Below are 12,448 nucleotides of genomic sequence, written 5' to 3'. Positions count from 1 at the left end.
ATCTTTCCAAATCTCATCCACATTCTTTCTCTCCCTCCCCTCACTATAGCAAATGTATTCTTTATCAAGGTATTTAGATTCCACTTTCATGATCTATTTCATATCTGTTCTTATCACTCCAAGAGATACTAGCCTATTTCAGGTCATGATTCCCCTCTCAACTGTGCTACTATATTTACCTTCTAATTGGGCTCCCCTACATTTACTTTCTGCCACCTCCAATTCTTCCTTTATACAAAAATCTTCCTAAAGCAGAAGTCTGATCATGTAACTCCCTGGTCAAGAATTTTACATGATTCCCTAATGCATGTAGTACAAGACAATAAAATAACTTTTCAGATTGTCATTTAATATCCTTCATAATCTGACTTCACTTTACTTTTCAAATAAGTTAATAAGTATTTATTAAGTACTTATTATGTGTCAGGAACTATTCTAGTCACTGATATTAGAAACACATAAATGAGGCAGTGCTTGACTCCAAGGAATTTTTCACTCCAGATTCATTTGATATTATTTACTTTCATATTCTCCACATTCCAACAAAATGAGTCTATTGTGCTGTTATCTCCATATGTATTATTCCTTTTATTATTATTGCTTTTGTAAAGCCTGTTCTCCACAACTAGAATGCACTGCTTCCTCCTTTCTACCTCTTAGAAGCCTTCTCCTTCCAAGGCTCAGTTGAGGTTCCACTTTTTACAGAAAACTTTTCACGTTTTTCTTGTTTTCTTCCTTCTAATTGTCTTGCATTTATATACTAAATTCCCAGTAGAATGCAAGTAAAATTTAAAGCTAGGGCTAGTTTTTCTTCCTTGTCTTTGAACTCTCATTTTCAGAGGAGTGTCTTATAAATGTCTGGTGCTTAATAAATGCTTATTGCATCCCTATTATGCTATCTTTCAGCAGATGATTTATTCAGTGACAATTCATTTGTATATAACATTCTGTACATTATTTCATTTGATCCTTACAATCACCCTAGGGCAGGCTGTAGGATAAACATGATTACCTTTGTTTTACAGAGAAATAAAGCAACCTGTCCAGGATCACACAGTTAATAAGTGGCAGAAGTCACATATTACATTTCCAAATCCCTTTTGGATCTCTCTTCCTATCATATTACCTCCTTTTATAAGATTGTTTCAGTGCAGCCAAAAGCCATGGTCTTTCATATAACTGGAATTTTCCCCTAAACCAAATAAGGACCAAGGTATGCCTGAATTTGAAATTCTAGGGTGTCCCAACCTTGACAGTTCATTAGAAAAACATGCTTGCTAGGGTAGCCTTAGAAGTAGGGGATGGGACCATGTCAACCATGCAGCTAAACCTGTCTGAGTACTCATTATCCCCTGTAGTCTTCCTCCTTAGTCTCACTCCTGTTTCATGTACTGCCTCTTGGACAGAAATGTCCAAACAGAACTCATTATCTTTTCCCCAAAGCACTCTCATCTTTCTCTATTTCTATCCAGGACATCAGCATCCTTCCTACAACCTCAGTGTCACATTCAACCCTTCATTCTCACTAACATCACCCAAGCAATCAATTGCCAAATTTCGTCTCCATCAGTATCTCTTTTTTATATCTTGTTTTCTCTACTCACACAGCCACCACTATAATTTAGAGCCTCATTGCCAGTTGCCTGGAACATTGCCATAGTCTTTGTTCACTCTAATGGAGCCTCTGTATACTTGCTAGTTCAAAGGCGGGGGATGTGTTCTACTCTTCTTTGTATCCTCAGCATTTAGTACAATGCCTGGCTCATAGTAGGCACTTAATGCGCATTGACTGACAAAGTGATTTCCTGAAAGCCCAGATCTGACCATGTGGTACACTGTAGAACTCCTCTCACCCAAAACTTTAATAAATTCCCATGGCTCCCTAGTATCTCTAAGATCAAATATAAATTGCTTTGGGTAGTGTTTAAGAATCTTCACAATCTGTCCTTTACCTAACTTTATAGTCTTATATATTATTCGCCTCCACACACTCTGCCCTATTCACTATTCCTCATATTCAGTACTCTCATCTCTCATCAGGCTGCCTGTGCTTTGGCTGTCCCTAGAAAATAGTCTCTCCTCTCCATCTCTTTCTCAGAATTCCCAATTTCCTTCAAGATTCAAATCACTTTCCTCCATACCTCCCAATGCCAGTGCATTTCTTGCCAAACTACCTTTCATTGAATAGTTGTATATATTATACAGCTACTTAACACACATATGTTGTCTCCCTGAATTCTGTTAGGTTACCTGAAAAAAAAGGGCAGTGTTGAGTAGCATCAGGTTGTACAAACTGTACAACTGTCACAAACCAAAGAACTGAGGGCAAACATTCCATCATCAATAAGCATTTATAAAATACAGGTTACATTGTGTGATTCTTGCTGGGAATGCAAAGACATAGGCAAAACTTTATATCAAGCAGCATAAAAGCACCAACTATCTGCATAAGGAGATAACACATAAATAGAAAAGTATATGCAAAAAAAAAAAAAAATCCATCAATGCAAGGTAAGGGAGGTAGCAGGCTTTAGCAGCCAAGGAGAAATCAAGAAAAGTCCCATGGAGGAAGCAGCATCTGAACTGAATTTCGAAGGAAAACAGGTATTTATCAGAGGCTAGGCTGATTTGTTTACACACCCATAATTTTCCAAGAGTCCACAATTGACTTCTGTGTAAAAGATGTGTTCTTAAAGATAACCCCTAAGCCCCAAATTCATCTTTTCAAAGGTAAAAAGATTTTTAAGGGACAGATTTTTAGAGTTCTTTGAGGGTTAATGTAATCTCCAGTCTTATTAGGTTAAATAAACGTACCACACACTTTAAAAAAAAAAGTCAAAAGGAAATTACTGCATAAGTTCAAAATGTGAACTCAAGTCAATTTGAACAAGTTTGTAGGAACATTTTTGTGTATTGTAAAAGGAACTTTTTTTCTTTTTTTGGTATGTGTTGAATTGGGCAGTTTATCAAGGTCCCTTGAAATTCCATCATAATCATTAAATGATTTTAAGGTCCATTTTATGTACAAGGCACTGAATTTTGCTAAGACTTAGGTCTTTACAACTCTTCTATATATCTCCACCCAATGTCTTCTCTGTCAGGACTATGACCTTTACCTCTTCCTCACCAGAACCTTGGACTCTAACTCTCAGATCCTCAGGCTCTGACAGTTGAAGGTTTACATTATCTTTCTGGCACCCAGGTCTCTATGATACTTCCTGACCATCTCAAGACCATATAGTTTCGGATACGATGGTATACAAGGGTGATGACCCTCCACCCACCCCTTTCTAGCTCCTTTTTATTTATTGTCTTCATCCATTAGATTGTAAGCTCCTTGAGGACTGCAATATCAGTCCTTAGCACAGCCTTAGGAACTTAGAAAACAAATGGTCTGTCTGTCTATTATTCAACAAGCTAGTCAAGGACAGACACTCACAAAAAGAAATGAATTGTTTTCAAAGAGACAATAGCAATTTCACTGAGGAAAATACAACAGGAAAGTAGCTACAATAGAATTTGAGAAGAAAGAGCACATACATGTATAGGGGAATCCGGAAAGGTTGAAGTAGGAAGTACTTTTGAAGCAATATGGAGTTTTTGTAATCATCCATATTCCCAAATAATACATTTACTATGTTTTGAAAGACTGCAACTTTTCTACATTAAAAAAAAGGGGTCCTTACACAATCAAAGTGTAAGAATCACTTTCCTAAAAACTACATGGTCTTAGTTAGGGGAAACTGCCAGGAGATAATGATGCCTTAATGGTGGTCTGGTGAGCAACTTGTGGTTCTGAGCAACTAGGTTTCCTATAGCAAGTCAATCAACAAGTATTTGTGTGAATTATTATAGATCACACTTCCCTACCTTGTCTTTTCTCCTCTCTCCCCTCCTCCCATTTTCCTATGTATATAAACTTGTAAAATGATTGAAAGGGAGCTCTGGTTTAGGATTTTGTTAAAATAATAATTGCCAAGATAATGTGAGCTTCAGAATTTCAAAGCACTCTACTAAAGCTTGCTGGTAATTTAATGATGACAGGATACCAACTTGCCTTTGTTCTCTGATTCATTATTCTAAATAGACTTGAGTGAGTGAAAGGGCTCCTTGAAAGAAAAGATTGACACTTGGTAATATTAATTCTTGAAGTTTCAGAATCTCACTCAAACTAGGCAAAACATGAAATAATAAGGAGCAGAGACTAGTAGGTTCCACAAATATATTTTTCAGAGAGGAATCTTCCTTTTGCAGACTTTAGAGTGGCATTTTTACACTATTAGCTAAGTTACTTGAAAGCATCATGGTATTGTTGTATGTAACCTTCTTTGTCAGAAGGGATGAAGGGATATGATCGCCCTACCTTAAACAACTGTGAGTTGTAGCTGTTGTTACAGTATGATCAATGGAAGCAGATGCACGTTGGGGTAGGTTTCCATATGGTATTCCAGATGTGCAGCCTCTGTTTATGAAAGAATTATTGTAACTTTCAGAATAAAGATAGCAGATAGATATATGTTGCAATCACAGGATAACACATCTAACCATCAGCTTTTGGGAGAGGGGACTAGACATAGTTTATTTGTTTGTATTTTTAAACCTTATGTAAAATAACAGGTTTTATTAGGGCTTAATTTTTTTTTTTTTAAGGAACAGCTCTAATTGGCAAAAGACCATAATAATGTATTTCTTAATGCTGCCTAATTGCCTTTACAAAATCATCCCATAAAAATACTCATTATAAACATGGCATACAAAAAATGTCATTCATTAACTTGGAAATAAAATTATAATTACAATTATAAGGCTTTGAGGCGGTTCTGTTAAGAGGGCTTGCATGCTAATTGCAGAGTTTAAGATCGCTAATTTAATAGTAGACCCAAACACAGTGTCAACTGAAGAGTTTAAAAGGTTGGGATATTTAAAATCCGTCTCCCTCTTGCACGGATCATATTGGATGGGAGAGTCAAGTTGAGTTTTGGTGGTTTTCTTTTTAAAACTCTTAGTAAATGGGATTGGGTAAGGGAGAGAGGCGTGGACTGAGTAGGGTCCTCCCCTGAAATCTCAGTCTTAGCCCGGGGAGCTCCCGGCCGTTGGGGCACCTGCAGCGAAGCGGAGCGGGGCGGGGAGGGAGAGGGAGGGTCCGGGCGGGCGAGCGGAGAGCCGAAGGGTGGGGCCGCGAGCGTGCGCGCGCGGGCACGCGCTAGGGGGAGGTGGCCGGTCGTGCATGGAGCATCCCTCCTCTTCTGCAGAAGCAACTGCAGCGTCCCTTTTCCTGCAGCAGCGCGGGCGCCATTGGCTCCTCGGTGACACGTGACAGTTGGAGCCTTTTCTGTGTCTTTTCTCGCCCATCTGTGTGCAGGGCACTGATAGGCCAGGCTGATGCGCAGGCAATTTATCATCCTGATCTCCCACTGAGTCAGGGAGCTCTCCTGTCACCAGTATTGATTTCAGAGGATGGACTAAATTTCCTAGGATTTCCATTAAGAATTAAGAAAAAAGCTCTAAGCACGCAGGGTAGCCAGACAGACATGGATATGAGATGGCACTGTGAAACCTCGCAGGTAGCTTCTTCTATCACAGCCGATACCGAGCACAGACTTAGCACTGCAGCATGCAGGGTTTAAAAAACCATTAGTCTAAGAACAATAATAATAATAATACCAAAAGTCATTTGGACCAATTACTAAAACGAATTTTTAAATGTGAAAGGCTATATCTCCTTGGAGATTGCATGGCATTAAAATTAAGATCAAATTTATGCACGCTAGATGTGAAATCTAGAAAAGCTTTTGAAAATTAATTGTTTTTCAAAGAAAATTACTCTTTAAACCCTGGGCATGATTGCTTTTATTTTTTTCATTTGCTGCTTTTGTGAGCATCCGAGGTTCTTCAGCATGCTTTTGGCAACAGCAACAAGATTTTATCTTTATATCTTATACATGTGTAAATAATAAGTGTGTATATACGTATATGTGTGTTGAGTTGACCCAAGTAAAAGCATGAATAAAGGCTGCTTCCATTACTTGCCTGGCTGCTGTGTTGTAATGGCATAGTGATGCTTTTGTTTGGAGATGCTTAGATCCTGACCATGCATGCTTTTATGGCACATTGGGGTTTTCTTGGAGAATTTGTAGCTGGGATGTCTGTGAGTTAAATGCATGTGTGGTGGAAAAGAAAATGTCTTAACAGTAAATGACAACATTTGATTAACAAATGAAATTATTTCGTGTTGATTGAATTCTTAGCCTTAATTCCGATCACTGGGTGGGGGAGGAGAAAGTCATTTACATATGTGTGAGGATGGCAGTATTTGGGTGGTGGTGGTGGTGCTTTAAAAGAAGTATATTTCCTTGCTTATTTCAGATGTGAAATCAAGACCTGAATTTTTTAAACCTACCAAACATGGGATTTTAAAAATCCTCCAAGTTAGTCTTTTAGAGTGTACTTCTTCTAAAACAGTTCTGTGTTTATGGGAGGAAAAAAAATACATATATACGTGTCTTTTTCTGTGTGTATATGAGTTGTTTGGTGAACGGTTTGATAGCCTTCTTGCTAGTCCTTATTCTTGTTTCTAAGAGCAAAAATGGCTTGGCATTTTAACATTTTCATGGCCCTTGGGGATTATGCTGGCAGAAGCCAAGAGTATTACCAGATGGGACAAGCATGCTATGACAGTGAGTAGAGAGAGACAATAGGTGGGGGAGGAGCAGATGGATGGGCTGGGGAGGGGAGGAGGAAAGGAAAGCATGGAGAGGAGAGGTGATGGGGGCTTAATAGCAATGATAGCTGTAACTTCACTTCTAAGAGAAAAAAAAAACTAGGTATACCTTTTCTTTGGATTAGAAGACAGACTTCAAAGGCTATTGTGACAACCTGTTTTCTTTTAAATTTGTTGAGAGGTAATTGGAATTGAGGAGGGGAAATTCTATGAATTTGACTTGCTTTGCCAAATTATGAGCAATAATGAACGTGATGCTTTTTTCACGATGTCAGATTTTTGAAACGTTATGTGTGGAATAGAATTTAAAGCTATATTGCTTTTTGAGACACTGAAATATAAATATGGATGACAGATAATAGTGGCTCTGTTTCTAGCATTTGTGGATTTGAATATCAAAACTCAGTTGTCTTTGCCTTACTTGGTTGATAGCTTGTAAAGATGTAAGGTTTCCTAACCTTTTTTCCCTAAATGTTTTCATTATCTAAAATGTTATAAATTTCCTGTGATTCTGTTATTCATCTTTCACTTCTGGCTTTTAATATAGGTTAATTTCTAGAATAGTAATTTTCTAGTATTTCTAGAATTCTAGAGTTTTTAGAATGGCATTTCCCTTTCCTTTCCCTCAGCTATGGGTTCTTTGTTTTAGTTTTTTCAAGGAATGGGGCATGGCAATGGACCCTGGCTTAGGTCCAGACCAAAGCCCTCAGTGAAATGAGTTTCTCAGCAGCTTCCATCAACAATCCTGCTCATCACCCGAGCAGCCGCGGAATTGGACACAGCTGACAGCTTTTGCCTGGAAAGGGCTTAAGGGCTGAGCCAGCATGGAAATCAGTTTGTTTCTTAACACCCTAATATTAATAATCCTTACAGGTCAACACAGAAGTAGTTGTCAGGGGTTTCAGCTTTTTCCAAATAAAACCAAGATACAGCAGTCACGGTCTAGAAGTATCACTAAACTTAATTAAAAAAAATATTAAAAAATCAAGCTAATCAGACATTCAGAATCCCATCCAAATGTAACCTTAAGAAACATAGCATTTCTAGCCTACTGATTTAATCACCAGGAACTTGCTGATGAAATTTAGTTGGTCTCCTTTATTTGGTTTTATACAACAAATGCTTTTATTTAATTATGTACAAATACCTCCTATATTTTTTTCATGTGTTTGATTGACACTCCTAACCTTCATTTTATCAGAATGTAGTCTGTAAAAAGTGAATTACATTATTTTTGAAACTTTTGGGAGTGGATTCAATGTTGAAGTAAAACTATTTACTCAGAACTTTTTGGTTTCTTCCTAATATATATGTACTTTTCTCTTCTTCCTCCCTTCCTTCCTCTCTCCCTCCCTCCCTTCCTTTCCTCCCTCTTTCCTTTCCTTCCCTTCCTCTTTTCCTTCCTTCCCTCCCTCTTTGCCTTCCTTCCCTCCCTCCTTCCTTCCTTTCTTCCCTCCTTCCTTCCTTCCCCATTGGAGGATTCCTAAAAACAAGAAAAGTGGCTACTTGGCTACTCATCTAAGCAGCCTAATGAGGTGAGGTTCCTTTAGGGACCCCATGAAAACAATCTCCTGAAATTCCAAGGAGAAACAGAGCCCGCAGGCAGTACTTTGGAAAGTCATTTGTGTTTTGGGAGTTTGAGTAATGCTGATGAAGCATAATAGCAGGACATCCAAGCTGTGGTGAGAAGCTTTGCTTCCTTTCCCCCCCTTTTTTTTTCTACCTTTTTCCATTGACTCTGCATATTTGAGGTATCTTAAAAGGTTGATAAGTCAGATGATGTTTGGAGTCAAAATAGAAAGGATTAGAGGGACAGAATTGAGAGCTTTTACTTTTCAACATATGGCATTTCATTAAAAAAAAATTGTGTTACTAACTAGAGAAATGCGGATACATTAGTAAAATAATTATATTACATTGTATATTATTATGGCGAAATGTCACTGTCTCTTGTGTTTTGCATATGATACTTTAATTTTCTGAAATGAGCTTGTTCCATGGCATCTAGGTGCATTTACTTACTGAAAGTTAATCCATGGATTAACACCATGATTGGTGGGAAATTCCCTTCTAGTCTACATTGTTTATTCCTCACAACAGGAAAAGTATTGGCTACCCTTCTAAGGGAAAAGGTGCTTTTGGAGTTGGACTACAATGAGTATAATCCTAGACAAAGATTTCACACTTTTAGACACTTTCATACTTTGCACAGTATTTGCCTAATTTAGAAATAAGAACTTCACTGAAATGCAAAGATGGATTGTCTCATTTGACCTCCCAATTCTTTTTTCATTGTTTATAGATTCTGTTGACTTTGGTATATAGTGGAAAAGATCATTGATGTTAAGACTTCATTTTCCTCATCTGTAAAATGAGGAGTTTGACCAAGGGATTTTGGAAGGTTCCTTCCAGTTTTAAATCGTAAAATTAATTTCATTAAATATGCTTCTGCTTGGGTTTGCTTTGCATTTATTATGTTTGATCTTTTAGTTTTCTCTCAAGTATTGATACTGTTTAATATAAACATGTCGACTTGACTTTTCTCCTATGTTAGATGCATTTGATGATATCTAAATCTTTTCCTGTCTTTTCTTTTTGATAACAAAAGTCTGAATCTAGTATTTAAGTATATCTATGAGCAATATCATTTCATTATATAGAGTAATTAGGTGAGAGTTCAAGGACTTGCCTGGATTTGTGGATATCTGGTCAAAATTCAAGGAAGAGTTCTGAAATGTATAAACTATCAGTCTTTTTCTTCCTTCCTTCCTTCCTTCCTTCCTTCCTTCCTTCCTTCCTTCCTTCCTTCCTTCCTTCCTTCCTTCCTTCCTTCCTTCCTTCCTTCTTTCCTTCCTTCCTTCCTTCCATCTTTATTTTCCTTTCAAAAAATGGTATCTAATTGCCACTGACAAATTTACTAACCTGTAAATTTATTGCTTTTACTTGAAGTGACTAAACTCCTTCAGATATCTATATTCAAGCATTGAAAACCTAGTTGGAAATTGGTAGGGAATTTTTTTCAGCCTATCAAATTGATTTTAAGCAGTTCTTGTTACAAATAATTTAGTTGATCTTTTATAAAAAGAGATCTTAAAGAAATATAATTTTAGCTTCATTTCTTTCCCCATGTAGCTCATATTGTAATGCTTTTTGTGTTATGAAGACTTCATTTTTTATATCATTGAAATCCTTTAAAAAAAGATAAGATTCACACAAATGACATTTTAGCAAAGATCAAATCCAGTTACTAAAATAAATCTGTTCTGAAGACTATAAGCACTCACCTTGGTTCCTGCTGCTTTTTGTTAATTCTTTTATAGCTTTTATAGACTGCTCCAATCTTGGATATAAGCTTACTTGTTATGCTTTTTGAAACAAAAAGAGAAAAGAAAAAAATAACTTCACAAGTGAGATTTACTGGTAAATTTATGGACAAGAAGACTGAGACTTCAATAATATGGCTATCTACCTTTACCCAGTCATCATCTTCAATTATATCAAAATTGAAAAGGTAACAGGGCATAATTAAGCACAATTCTTTTAAATATTTTATCACTGTGGAAGCTCCCTATGGTTCACAACCCTTTCCACCTAAGCAGTCTTCATAAGGAGTTGTTGTGGCCAAAAGATCTAATCACCTGCTGGCTAACCTTCTGCTGCTGTTGAGTCATAGATGTAAAGAGGAAATGATGTACTTGGGGGGAAGGGTGTATATGAAACATAACATAAAAAATATGTATTTACAAAATGAGTTTAAAAATAAGATTACTAGCACAATGAAGGCAATTGTTAATAACACCAGGCAATGTATATCCTATAGCCAATGCAATAGATATTTGAAAAAAAAAAAATGTTCATTTTCAACTGCTTATCTTGATCATGTTATAGGGATAGCCAAAAAAATAAAAAAAATCAGTACTCTCCTTCCCCCTACTCAAGCCATTTTGCTAAGCAAACTTTAAAAAATCAATTGAAGTATATAATATTGAAAATTAGTTATTTCTATTTTTGCTTTGCTCAGTATAAGCTCCATGAGAGCAAGGACTGTTACTGAAATTTTGAATCTACCCTTGCAACCGTTATAGTACCATCTATACACAGTAGCTATTCCATAGAAGTTTGTTTTATGAATCCTGTTTTTTTCTGTGGATTTTAAAAACTGAAACTTCCATAAATAATTCCCCCAAAATCTAGAGAAAATAGGAAATTCATAAAGTTGTTTCCTGGAAATATAGAATAATTTTTTTTGACCTGAGAAAACTGTGGTTAGAGAAGTAAGTCACTTTGAGTTGAGAGTAGGAAGCAATGATGTATATGCTTTCTCTCCAGACTATTTAAAAATGTTCTTAAATTAGTCATTGCTTTCAGTTAATCTATGTATATTGAGAAATCTATTTTTTATTCTTCAGCTAATTCAATCTATATCTATATCTCTCTCTACATATATATATATTTTGCAAAGGCGCTAAATGAAGGATGTTTAATAAATATTTGTTCATGAGCACCATATTGGATACGCTTATTTTATGACACAGAACCTATTCCCTAAAAGAACCCTTGGAACAATTAAGCAATAGTCACAGATTAAACTATTTAATACAATATGAATTTCATTAAAATTTGAGTGCCTACTGTGTGACCATCTATAAGAATAAATATTTGTTTTTTTTGGTTTGGAGAAGGGAAAGATGGGAAAGAATAGAAATCAAAGTATTTAGAACTAGTAGGGACTTTATAGGTACTGTGGTCTAGTTCTCTCATTTTAGAAATGAGAAAACTGAAGTGCCAAGTAATTTGCTCAAGACCACTAGCTATTAATAAATAATGGAGGTGAAATTTTAATTTGTGTCTTCTCTAAACCTACTCTTTCAGCCATACCAACCTCTTACAAGAGCATTTCCAAAGGTTTCTTGAAAGTAAAGAACAAGTTGCTTTTAGCATTTGTCTACATACACATGTCTATGAAAATGCAACTAAAAAACTGTGTGTGTGTGTGTGTGTGTGTGTGTACATGTATATTTATGTATGACATAATGGATAAGAGTACTTAACTTTGAGTCACTTTAAATCCTATGTTCAAATCCTGCTGTAGACGTTTATTTTTTTAAATTTATCATTATTATTATTATTATTTTGGGTGCTGAGATAATTGGGGTTGTGACTTGCACAGGATCACATAGCTAGGAAGTGTTAAGTGTCTGAGGCCAAATTTGAATTCAGGTCCTCCTGACTTCAGGGCTGGTGCTCTATCCATTGTGTCACCTAGCTGCCCCTGCTGTAGAGATTTATTAACTGTAATTCTAGGCAAGTCACTCAAACTTTCAGGCTCTTCGTCTTTAAAAGAGGTATAATATAAAACCCATTTCACAGGCATATTATTGCTTAGATCAAATGAGATAACATGAAAAGTGCTTTGCAAACTTTAAAGCAATATGTAAATGCTAATTATTATATTTATTCCACAAATTTTTCCTTCTTTGTTTTAGGGATGTTCCTTTCCTCCCTTTAAAGAAAATTTTAATGTTACTAAAGGTAATTGTTCTTAACACACAATAATTTGAACAGTGAACTTCACCAATTGAAATGACTTCTTTCCACTGCAAAGAAAAACATAAAATACTGTTATGCCTCTAAGAGGAAGGTTGTCTTTGCTCTTCTGTTGGAAAACACCTTCTCCTTAAGTGCCTAAAATGGCTAAGAAAATCCCACCCGATCCAATTATCATTA

General features: G+C 36.3%; 1 protein-coding gene across 29 annotated transcripts in view; it reads left to right on the top strand.

Moving 5' to 3' along the window:
* Positions 1 to 12,448, top strand: part of NRXN1 (neurexin 1) — a 1,358,646-nt gene that overhangs the window by 1,269,811 nt on the left and 76,387 nt on the right. Inside the window, exon 1 of one of the 29 annotated variants that reach the window (XM_031957202.1) lies at positions 5,222 to 5,564. The exons of the other annotated variants lie outside the window; for them this stretch is intronic. Within the exon in view, the coding sequence (XP_031813062.1) occupies positions 5,532 to 5,564 (33 nt within the window). The 5' untranslated portion in view covers positions 5,222 to 5,531. Of the gene's footprint in view, positions 1 to 5,221; positions 5,565 to 12,448 lie in introns of those variants that run through there. 29 annotated transcript variants of the gene reach the window in all.

This window comes from Sarcophilus harrisii, chromosome 2, assembly GCF_902635505.1.
Source record: "Sarcophilus harrisii chromosome 2, mSarHar1.11, whole genome shotgun sequence".
In the NCBI taxonomy this organism is placed as follows: Eukaryota; Metazoa; Chordata; class Mammalia; order Dasyuromorphia; family Dasyuridae; genus Sarcophilus; species Sarcophilus harrisii.
This window is presented reverse-complemented; position numbering and strand designations above follow the sequence as displayed.